The sequence below is a fragment of the Eubalaena glacialis genome, chromosome 15, assembly GCF_028564815.1.
Source record: "Eubalaena glacialis isolate mEubGla1 chromosome 15, mEubGla1.1.hap2.+ XY, whole genome shotgun sequence".
NCBI lineage: Eukaryota > Metazoa > Chordata > Mammalia > Artiodactyla > Balaenidae > Eubalaena > Eubalaena glacialis.
The window spans coordinates 83,868,928-83,881,546 of NC_083730.1; the positions used below are offsets into that span (position 1 = coordinate 83,868,928).

The 12,619-nt window shown below is 41.8% G+C and overlaps 1 protein-coding gene across 2 annotated transcripts in view; it reads right to left on the reverse strand.

The window, feature by feature from the left end:
- Positions 1–12,619, reverse strand: part of CIT (citron rho-interacting serine/threonine kinase) — a 168,353-nt gene that overhangs the window by 20,658 nt on the left and 135,076 nt on the right. For both annotated transcript variants that reach the window (XM_061170160.1, XM_061170159.1), the window contains 2 exons: positions 1,984–2,124; positions 1,453–1,560 (listed from right to left, as the gene is read on the reverse strand). In XM_061170160.1, the coding sequence (XP_061026143.1) occupies positions 1,453–1,560; positions 1,984–2,124 (249 nt within the window). The remainder of the gene's footprint in view (positions 1–1,452; positions 1,561–1,983; positions 2,125–12,619) is intronic.

Genomic DNA, 12,619 nt, shown 5'->3' on the forward strand with positions numbered 1-12,619 from the left:
GGGCGTGGAAGTTTTCACCGAGAGGGTCAGAGATGCTTGAATTGCCACCACCTCTTCCTTTAGCATTGCCAAGAAGGAGAGCCATTTCCTGAGCCTTTACCCTCAAAAAATGGAAGTGGAGGATGGAATCAGGAGAGATGGTTCAGAAATCACTCTTGCCTTGAATTTGTCTCATGATGCTTAGTTACAAGACACAGAGATGAGTATTTTTTTTTTTTAAAGGAAGCAAAAAAAAAATGGAATACTAAAATAATGTCACCACAAGGGGCTATGCAAAAAACATGCAAATGGAACATATATTGTACACGGGAAAGAAAAGTATAACGTAGGGTAATGGGAGTGAAAACTAACAAAAAAATACACGGAAGCACCCTGACTACATCAAGTGACAGATAACAGTCCACTGATAAAATAAAATAGGTTCAGTATCATCAGCACAAACAGGCACGGTCACACAGCACACAAGGAAAGCCTCCTCCACAACCACCACTGCTGCTCTGGTCCCTTCCCGTAAAGAGAACAATGGGACCAAGAGGCCGACTGCCTCCTTCAGCCCGCTCCCCAGTATCCTGTCATCGGAGGCCTTCCCTGTACCACCGCCGGTGCTACTCTGGCATCTGGGTGCCTGGAGAAGAAGCTTCAAGCTCCTTAGAGACCTTCTTGAACTGAGAACACAGGACCAAACCTTCAGTGGTTCAGGGAAGCATGCTTTGGGCTTATTGAAAACCTTCCCATGTGTGCCTATGTATCACCCTGTCCCTCTGTTTCTTTTGGTCATTGTTTTCAGTTTATATGTTACAATTTTAAAGAGATGGAGCCGCACCCCGTGGAAGGGACAGCTATCCAGTCAGACACTTTGGGCAGGTCACGTCAGCTCTCCGGGTCCCAGTCTCTTCTTGAGCCAATCAGAAGGACTGAGCAGATGATGGCTAGTTTTTCTGGAGTCCCGTTCACGTGACCTGAGAATCCTTCTACGGCCCCATACAGATGACCTATTAAAACCTCTGGAATCCTATCCCCATGACCTAAGAACCCCTCTCTGTCTAGAATCCCATACAAGTGACCTGTAATCTCTCCAGAGTCCTGTACATGTGAGCTGGGAACCCCTCTGGAGTCCAGGACGCCGACCTGAGTATAAACCTTCCTCTCTGCTACCTTCCCCACCTCAGCTGCCTGGGAAAAAACTATCACTGCTATCACTTGCAGAGGAAGGCATGACAACTTTAAAGGCCATGAACACAAAATAGTGTATTACAGACTCGAGAGTGATAGCTTCTCTTGAAGAGCTATTCTGATGATCCCAAAGCCTCTTTTTCAACCCCAAACAAAACAAGACAACATGCATTTTGTTTTCTCTGATGTTCCTAGGATTATCTATCCCAGTGGTCTTTACAGAATCACCACAATTGAGCAAAACTGTCAACTCCCCGCTTTTCAAACCCTCTGACCCACCTTTTTCTTTTTAGCAGGTTGGTCCATTTTGGCTTGCAGAAAATCGATGAGTTTGGTTTGTTGAGAAATAGTGCCTTCCATTTTCACCTTTTCATGAGAATAGAGAACCTAAAATTTGTGAAAACGAAAAGCACCTCAGACACTGAAAGAAGTATACTTTTAAACTTGGTACTTTAAGAAAATAAAAAATAAAGTTGTTACAATACTAACATACGAAAAATTCAACCCAAGCCGCACTGGGCCCATCTTCATTTACTTACTTCTGATCTTACTGCCCACCATCCCCCCAAAAAAGACGGACTGAAGTACGGACAGATACGTGAAAAAGCAAAAAATAGCAAAAGGCAAGTAGGAGAATCTAGAGGGTGGTCATGATAGAAATATCCCAGCTTCTCTGAACGTTAGAAAATTTTCATAATAAAATACTGGGAAAAACACACAACATGAAGATACTGCCCATTTGACCAGACAGATGGTTTTTAGCCATCATGCTTTGCTTCTGCAGTTTAAGTTCCCTTTGCCAGTTCTCACCTGAATGTTCTCTAGCTGATATTCCAGATCACTCCTTTCTGTCTTCAGCAGATCAGCCCGATCTAGAGCTTCTTGTAGCCCTTGAGTCAGACGGAAAATATGACTCTTTTGCATGTCCATCTGCTGCTGTAACTTGGCTTGCTGGTGGGGAGAGAGGCAGGACAGGCTTCATACCACACACAAAGCAACGTGCTCCCTCACTGTCCCTATTACAAACTAATTTCAGACATGGCACCAAAAGTTCGGCTCATTCCGGAATGACCAATTGTCTGCTATTTCAAAATGATACATGTGCAGTTAAAAGAACTTGCACAGAAATCTCTGATGGACAGCCACTCACAAGGTGCCCACCACAACAAGAAGTCCAGACTGGTGGGTCTGCCTTCCCAATCAGAGTTGCAGTTAAGGATATTTTGGTACTTCAGAGTACGGGCCATCTGAGTTGACATCTAAGGCAGTGCGACTTAATGCCATGACAGCCACGTTCTGATTTGTCCTTATTTTTTGTTTTTAAGATCTCAACTGCTGTTAAGAGAACTCACTTTGTGATTCTCCGTGTGGAATATACAAAGGGGAGTCAGGGCTTCCCTGGTGGCGCGGTGGATAAGAATCTGCCTGCCAATGCAGGGGACACGGGTTCGAACCCTGGTCTGGGAAGATACCACATGCCGCGGAGCAACAAAGCCTGTGTGCCACAACTACTGAGCCTGTGCTCTAGAGCCTGCAAGCCACAACTACTGAGCCCACGTGCCACAACTACGGAGCCCGCGTGCCTAGAGCCTGTGCTCCGCAACAAGAGAAGCCATGACAGTGAGAAGCCCGCGCACCACAACGAAGAGTAGCCCCCGCTTGCTGCAGCTAGAGAAAGCCCGCGCACAGCAACGAAGACCCAACGCAGCCAAAAATAAAAACAAATAAATAAATAAATTTATTTTAAAAAAAACAAAGGGTCATAGCACCTCTAACTCAAACAGCGCCTCGTCAGGGTGTGGGACCAACAAGCACACCAATAGCCACAGTCGCAGGAGATATTTCTATCATGCGGGGAGGAAGGAAGATCCCAGGTTCAGTACAAGTGTTGGTAAAACCCAAGGAAAACAAAGTTCTATTTAGGATATTGGAAATCGCTTTGTGCTGGAAATCTCTCTCCAATTTTTTTTACAATGGAAGTCAACCAGAAAATAGAGCAGGCTATAAAGATACTGGGCTTATGACTCTCTTTCCTAAAATGCTTCTGTTTCTAAAAAGCAGGGAAGAGCAGCTATCCTGACAAGGCACTGCTTGATTTCACCCAACCCCTCGGGTCCAATCTAACCACACCACCAGTGGCCCAAATACTCCCTTCCCTCGTGGCCTAGACCCTCTGCGGCCTTAAGGACAGAGGGCTGGAGCTCTACCCAACACCAGAGCCTCCCATCAAGCCTCTTAGATAGCCTCAACCGCCAGAGGACAGAGAGCAGAAGAAAGAAAAACTACAATCCTGCAGCCTGTGGAAGAAAAACCACATTCACAGAAAGATAGACAAGATGAAAAGGCAGAAGGCTATATACCAGATGAAGGAACAAGATAAAACCCCAGAAAAACAACTAAATGAAGTGGAGATAGGCAACCTTCCAGAAAAAGAATTCAGAATAATAATAGTGAAGATGATCCAGGACCTCGGAATAAGAATGGAGGCAAAGATCGAGACGATGCAAGAAATGTTTAACAAAGATCTAGAAGAATTAAACAACAAACAAACAGAGATGAACAATACAATAACTGAAATGAAAACTACACTAGAAGGAATCAATAGCAGAATAACTGAGGCAGAAGAACAGATAAGTGACCTGGAAGACAGAATGGTGGAATTCACTGCTGCGGAACAGACTAAAGAAAAAAGAATGAAAAGAAATGAAGACAGCCTAAGAGACCTCTGGGACAACATTAAACGCAACAACATTCGCATTATAGAGGTCCCAGAAGGAGAAGAGAGAGGGAAAGGACCCGAGAAAATATTTGAAGAGATTATAGTCGAAAACTTCCCTAACATGGGAAAGGAGATAGCCACCCAAGTCCAGGAAGCGCAGAGAGTCCCATACAGGATAAACCCAAGGAGAAACACACCGAGACACATAGTAATCAAAGTGGCAAAAATTAAAGACAAAGAAAAATTATTGAAAGCAGCAAGGGAAAAACGACAAATAACGTACAAGGGAACTCCCATAAGGTTAACAGCTGATTTCTCAGCAGAAACTCTACAAGCCAGAAGGGAGTGGCATGATATACTTAAAGTGATGAAAGGGAAGAACCTACAACCAAGATTACTCTACCCGGCAAGGATCTCATTTAGATTTGATGGAGAAATCAAAAGTTTTACAGACAAACAAAAGCTAAGAGAATTCAGCACCACCAAACCAGCTCTACAACAAATGCTAAAGGAACTTCTCTAAGTGGGAAACACAAGAGAAGAAAAGGACCTACAAAAACAAACCCAAAACAATTAAGAAAATGGTCATGGGAACATACATATCGATAATTACCTTAAACTTGAATGGATTAAATGCTCCAACCAAAAGGCACAGGCTTGCTGAATGGATACAAAAACAAGACCGATATATATGCTGTCTACAAGAGACCCACTTCAGACCTAGGGACACATACAGACTGAAAGTGAGGGGATGGAAAAAGATATTCCATGCAAATGGAAATCAAAAGAAAGCTGGAGTAGCTATACTCATATCAGATAAAATAGACTTTAAAACAAAGAATGTTACAAGAGACAAGGAAGGACACTACATAATGATCAAGGGATCAATCCAAGAAGAAGATATAACAATTATAAATATATATGCACCCAACATAGGAGCACCTCAATACATAAGGCAACTGCTAACAGCTATAAAAGAGGAAATCGACAGTAACACAATAATAGTGGGGGACTTTAACACCTCACTTACACCAATGGACAGATCATCCAAAATGAAAATAAATAAGGAAACAGAAGCTTTAAATGACACAATAGACCAGATAGATTTAATTGATATTTATAGGACATTCCATCCAAAAACAGCAGATTACACTTTCTTCTCAAGTGCGCACGGAACATTCTCCAGGATAGATCACATCTTGGGTCACAAATCAAGCCTCAGTAAATTTAAGACAATTGAAATCATATCAAGCATCTTTTCTGACCACACCGCTATGAGATTAGAAATGAGTTACAGGGAAAAAAACGTAAAAAACACAAACACATGGAGGCTAAACAATACGTTACTAAATAACCAAGAGATCACTGAAGAAATCAAAGAGGAAATCAAAAAATACCTAGAGACAAATGACAATGAAAACACGATGATCCAAAACCTATGGGATGCAGCAAAAGCAGTTCTAAGAGGGAAGTTTATAGCTATACAAGCCTACCTAAAGAAACAAGAAAAATCTCAAGTAAACAATCTAACCTTACACCTAAAGGAGCTAGAGAAAGAAGAACAAACAAAACCCAAAGTTAGCAGAAGGAAAGAAATCATAAAGATCAGAGTGGAAATAAATGAAATAGAAACAAAGAAAACAATAGCAAAGATCAATAAAACTAAAGCTGGTTCTTTGAGAAGATAAACAAAATTGATAAGCCATCAGCCAGACTCATCAAGAAAAAGACGGAGAGGACTCAAATCAATAAAATTAGAAATGAAAAAGGAGAAGTTACAACAGACACCGCAGAAATACAAAGCATCCTAAGAGACTACTACAAGCAACTCTATGCGAATAAAATGGACAACCTGGAAGAAATGGACAAATTCTTAGAAAGGTATAACCTTCCAAGACTGAACCAGGAAGAAACAGAAAATATGAACAGACCAATCAAAGGAATGAAATTGAAACTGTGATTAAAAATCTTCCAACAAACAAAAGTCCAGGACCAGATGGCTTCACAGGTGAATTCTGTCAAACATTTAGAGAAGAGCTAACATCCATCCTTCTCAAACTCTTCCAAAAAATTGCAGAGGAAGGAACACTCCCAAACTCATTCTATGAGGCCACCATCACCCTGATACCAAAACCAGACAAAGATACTAGAAAAAAAGAAAATTACAGACCAATATCACTGATGAATATAGATGCAAAAATCCTCAACAAAATACTAGCAAACAGAATCCAACAACACATTAAAAGGATCACACACCACGATCAAGTGGGATTTATCCCAGGGATGCAAGGATTCTTCAATATACGCAAATCAATCCATGTGATACACCATATTAACAAATTGAAGAATAAAAACCATATGATCATCTCAATAGATGCAGAAAAAGCTTTTGACAAAATTCAACACCCATTTATGGTAAAAACTCTCCAGAAAGTGGGCATAGAGGGAACCTACCTCAACATAATAAAGGTCATATATGAAAAACCCACAGCAAACATCATTCTCAATGGTGAAAAACTGAAAGCATTTCCTCCGAGATCAGGAACGAGATAAGGATGTCCACTCTCACCACTATTATTCAACATAGTGTTGGAAGTCCTAGCCATGGCAATCAGAGAAGAAAAAGAAATAAAAGGAATACAAATTGGAAAAGAAGAAGTAAAACTGTCACTGTTTGCAGATGACATGATACTATACATAGAGCATCCTAAAGATGCCACCAGAAAACTACTAGAGCTAATCAATGAATTTGGTAAAGTTGCAGGATACAAAATTAATGCACAGAAATCTCTTGCATTCCTATACACTAATGATGAAAAATCTGAAAGAGAAATTATGGAAACACTCCCATTTACCATTGCAACAAAAAGAATAAAATACCTAGGAATAAACCTACCTAGGGAGACAAAAGACCTGTATGCAGAAAACTATAAGACACTGATGAAAGAAATTAAAGATGATACCAGCAGATGGAGAGATATACCATGTTCTTGGATTGGAAGAATCAATATTGTGAAAATGACTATACTACCCAAAGCAATCTACAGATTCAATGCAATCCCTATCAAATTACCAATGGCATTTTTTACAGAACTAGAACAAATCATCTTAAAATTTGTATGGAGACACAAAAGACCCCGAATAGCCAAAGCAGTCTTGAGGGAAAAAAATGGAGCTGGAGGAATCAGACTCCCTGACTTCAGACTATACCACAAAGCTACAGTAATCAAGACAATATGGTACTGGCACAAAAACAGAAACATAGATCAATGGAACAAGATAGAAAGCCCAGAGATAAACCCACGCACCTATGGTCAACTAATCTATGACAAAGGAGGCGAAGATATACAATGGAGAAAAGACAGTCTCTTCAATAAGTGGTGCTGGGAAAACTGGACAGTTACATGTAAAAGATTCAAATTAGAACACTCCCTAACACCATACACAAAAATAAACGCAAAATGGATTCGAGACCTAAATGTAAGACCGGACACTATAAACTCTTAGAGGAAAACATAGGAAGAACACCCTCTGACATAAATCACAGCAAGATCTTTGTTGATCCACCTCCTAGAGTAATGGAAATAAAAACAAAAATAAACAAATGGGACCTAATGAAACTTCAAAGCTTTTGCACAGCAAAGGAAACCATAAACAAGATGAAAAGACAACCCTCAGAATGGGAGAAAATATTTGCAAACGAATCAACGGACAAAGGATTAATCTCCAAAATATATAAACAGCTCATTCAGCTCAATATTAAAGACACAAACAACCCAATCCAAAAATGGGCAGAAGACCTAAATAGACATTTCTCCAAAGAAGACATACAGATGGCCAAGAAGCACATGAAACGATGCTCAACATCGCTAATTATTAGAGAAATGCAAATCAAAACTACAATGAGGTATCACCTCACACCAGTTAGAATGGGCATCATCAGAAAATCTACAAACAACAAATGCTGGAGAGGGTGTGCAGAAAAGGGAACCCTCTTGCACTGTTGGTGGGAATGTAAACTGATACAGCCACTATGGAGAACAATATGGAGGTTCCTTAAAAAACTAAAAATAGAATTACCATATGATCCAGCAATCCCACTACTGGGCATATACCCAGAGAAAACCATAATTCAAAAAGACACATGCACCCCAATGTTCATTGCAGCACTATTTACAATAGCCAGGTCATGGAAGCAACCTAAATGCCCATCGACAGACGAATGGATAAAGAAGTTGTGGTACATATATACAATGGAATATTACTCAGCTATAAAAAGGAATGAAATTGAGTCATTTGTTGAGACGTGGATGGATCTAGAGACTGTCATACAGAGTGAAGTAAGTCAGAAAGAGAAAAACAAATATCGTATATTAATGCATGTATGTGGAACCTAGAAAAATGGTACAGATGAACCGGTTTGCAGGGCAGAAGTTGAGACACAGATGTAGAGAACAAACGTATGGACACCAAGGGGGGAAAACCATGGTGGGGTGAGGATGGTGGTGTGCTGAATTGGACGATTGGGATTGACATGTATACACTGATGTGTATAAAATTGATGACTGATTAAAAAATAAAAGATGTTGTGTTTAAAAAAAAAAAAAAAAAAAAAGGACAGAGGGCTGGTAAAGAGCTATAACCATCACCACGGGAGTTTCCCAGCAGGCGAGGGCAAACCTCGGTGCCCCACGCCCCAGCCGGCCAAAGGCTACTGATGACCTCGGAATCTGCTGAAACCTTGCTACCTTATTTCTCTTCCCTCCACCGATGTTTGTCTTTCCATTTCTACTCCTCACCTGCCCTTCCTCTTGAGAGGCAGCTGATTCCCTGAGGCATCATGGTGTCATGGAAAAGAACCTGGGCTTTAGAATGTTCCAGACCCTGGTTCAAATCCTGACTTCAACTCTTATTAGTCCTGTGACCAGGGGCAGCTCACTGCCTCTCAGACCCTCAGTCTCTTCGTCTGTAAGTGGGGGTAATAACTCCCTTCACTGGGTGACACGCCGAGCACAGTGCCCAGCGTACAGCACATGCTGGATGAATCTTAGCGTTGCCTCCTTCATCCGTCTTTCTTCCCTCCATCCCATTCAGGTGCGCCCCTCTCACCTTTCCATCTTCCTTTCCTGCCCGAACCTACTCTGCCAGCCTCTCCCCATCAGTCCTCCGTAAAGCAAGACACTAACTTATGATCACCTGCCCTGTGTGCATGACCTGGAATTTCTTAATCAAACCACAGAACCCCCTAAAATACAGGGAAAGAAAGAGAGAAAACAGCTAAGATAACCTCCTCCAGGGAGCTATCTGTCCCCTGTAGCACAAATGATTACTTCTTGCAAATTATCCGCTTTAGTTTCTCTCCAGTATTTTAGGACAACACTAATTACTAGGCAGGAAGCAGAGAAACAAGTGCTAGGGACAAGAATCTGTTTGGTGACAGCCAGGCCCAAAATATTTCTCTAGAATCAACACATCAACTGTCCACTAGCTTTCCAGGAAACAGGCTACTTATTTACTACAATAGAAAACAAGAGTGACATTTGTGCTCAATGACATGTTTTACAAAACCATTAACCTGCTTCCCAGAGAGAGGTAAATGGAGGCTGTTCCCAGTCAGTGTTAGAGTGAAAAGAGGGCTCTAGCTACGTGCTTAGATCTGTCCCCCAATTTTATGAGGGTGACAGGAAACTGGGAGGAAGCACAAAGGAACTAGATGACAGAACCAGAGCGTGAAACAACTCTGGTGGCTGGGAAGATGGATCAAAACAACAAGAGAAGGTTTAATAGGATGGTATTTTTTTTAAAACATCAACTGAATAAAGAAAGATGTTTAAAAAAAAAAAAAAAACTTGTAGAAGGGCTGGTGGTGATTTAACAGATCGATGGGTGTCAGCAGTGTGCTAAAGCCACACAAAGAGCCCGGGTCATTGGCAGAGGTATTCAGAACCCAGAATGGAAGTGGAGATAGCCCACTATTCTGTGCTGTTCAAACCACAGGGGCTTCTAGAAACTCTCTTTGGAAAGATAAATCTGTCAGAAAAGAACATCCCAAACATGGAGGGACTTAAAGTGTTCCATTTAGAAAAGAGAAGGCAATATGGAGTGGGAAAGCTACAGAGATATCGAATCAGCTGTCACGGAGATGATAAAATAAAAAGTAGTAGTTCTCTCACAGAAGCGTCACAAGGACTATAGGAGTTAATTCATGGAAAGTACTCAGAAAGGCACCTGGCACATAGTACGTGCTAATTAAACATTAGTTATTTTGATTACTAGTCAAGTGATTTGATCATTAATCAATATTAACCTCCTACTTTGGTTGGAAATATGTGACTACACCCTGGTTTCAAATGTTTCGATGTAATAGAACCAATGGTTGGAAGTTATAGGCTTTAGTTTACAATAAGAAAGGACTTTCCAAGAGTTACCGTTGCCAGAAAAATGAGCTGGGATGTGTAAAGTCACTCTAAGTTTTGATATTGAGGCCAAGGTTCACCGAGGCCCACCTGTGAGGAGGGCTGGGGAAGGGACTCTCCACCCTGGAGGGGGATTAACTCAACAGGATCAGCAAGTGGGCTCTGAGCTCTGGCATCACTTCCAAGAGACTAACCGTGCCCGCAAAGGGCAGTGTCAGAAAAGCTTCTGAGGCCATTTCTGGCCCGAGAAAAAGGATCTGGGAGAAAGATCCGTTAGTGCCCAGGACAGGGATGATAAAGGGAACAGCGGTGCAAGGGCTGGGAATTTGCACTAAATGACACACAAAAATTCTTTCCAACTCTGAGACACTGATTCTGACCCCATTGACAAGAATCTGCACCTGATGGAGAGGACAGCCAGGCTGAGCCCCCGGTCTCCTGCTTACAGAGGGCCCACCACAAGCCAGGATGCCAGCTGCGTTCCGGACAACAAAGATTGCTCTTAGTTTCCTAATGGTTTCGGCTGTCAGTGAGATCTGCCTCCCATTCAATGGCAGCCAGACATCTGCTCAAAAAGCCCCCTGTGAGGTGCAGAATGGAGAACTGGAAACGTTCCCAGGTAGTTTTAGAAGTGAGAACAAGGGGACTGAATCAGGATTCCAGCCTTCTCTTCCTAGTCCTGCCACTGACTCACCATGTAACCTTGGACCAAAGCACTGAGCTGTTGGGGCCAACGCTCCTCCCTTGGAAGGAAAAGAGGACAGGCGAGATCACTGATTATTTCTGTTCTTCCTGTTTCCAACAGGTGCCTCAAGTGGGGGTGCTGCCTATTCATTCCAGATAAAAGAATGAATCTATCTGACCATCATTCTCTACCTGACCACCCGGGTGATTTGTCAATTTCTATTATAATGTTCTTAGTGTCACCTTTGGTGAATTTCCCACCCACGTGTGTGTATGTTTGTGTGTGTGTGTGTGTGTATGTGTGTGTGTGTGTATAATTGATTTTATTTAAAAACTTTTTGTTGTGGTAAAATATACATAAAATTTACCACTTTAATCATTTTTAATTGCACAGTTCTGTGGCATTAAGTACATTCACATGGTTGTACATCACCACCATCCATCTCCAGAACTTCCCGAAACTCCCACCCATATTTTTTAAAGCCTCATTCTATAAAACATTTTATATTCACCTGCAAAATTTTCACCACACTTTTCGAACTTAATAGCATAGTCATAATATTTCTACCAGCAGAGCCCCTCAGGGGCTACAGGGAGCACACAATAAAACCTCAATTCACCAGAATAGATAATCTGGCTAATTCAACCGTCAGGCTCACTATGGCTTAAACAGAACACTCTTGGAGTCCAACTTCTCGTGAAATATCTTTATAAAGTGCATTTGTCCTGATAGGTCAATTCTAATGAACAAAGCCGAATTATCAGTGATTCAACCAAACCAGGGCTTTGGTTGGGAGTGGGAAGTTGTCATCAGTTTAAACAGAGATTTTCAGAATTCTGTTAAAAGGTACAGGAAATAACATAAGGAATGGATTGGTTTAGGAGACCAATTTGAGCTTTTCGTTTTGTGTCTCAAAAGTAGGGCGTCATTTTTTTAAAATTGAATTAACTGGATGTTCAAAAGCCTTCATGAGATTGGCACTCAGTGTAATCTGATCAGGTCTCTGCCCCGTGCACAAAGCTAATTACATGGTTGTCCTATCAGCCTGCAAACTTCATATACTTTGGACATAAACTCTAAAGAAGAATTTAACTCAATATCCACGTGCCTGCATATTTAATAAACTTCCACTTGGCACAGACTAGCTGTGTGCTCGACACGCCATTAAGCACCATTTGGGAGGACACAATGACAAAGAGGACCCCGGCCTTCGTGACACATTCTTTTAACGTGTTAATCACCTTTAAGAAAGTATCCGGGACTTCCCTGGTGGCGCAGTGGTTAAGAATCCGCCTGCCAAGGCAGGGGACACGGGTTCGAGCCCTGGTCCGGGAAGATCCCACATGCTGTGGAGCAACTAAGCCCGTGTGCCACAACTACTGAGCCTGCGCTCTAGAGCCCGCGAGCCACAACTACTGAAGCCCACGCACCTAGAGCCCGTGCTCCGCAATAAGAGAAGCCACCGCAACGAGAAGCCCGCGCACCACAACGAAGAGTAGTCCCCGCTTGCCGCAACTAGAGAAAGCCCACGTGCAGCAACGAAGACCCAATGCAGCCATAAATAAATAAATAAATAAATAAAAGATATAATGAAATAAAATTTAAAAAAAAAGGAAGTATCCGGTG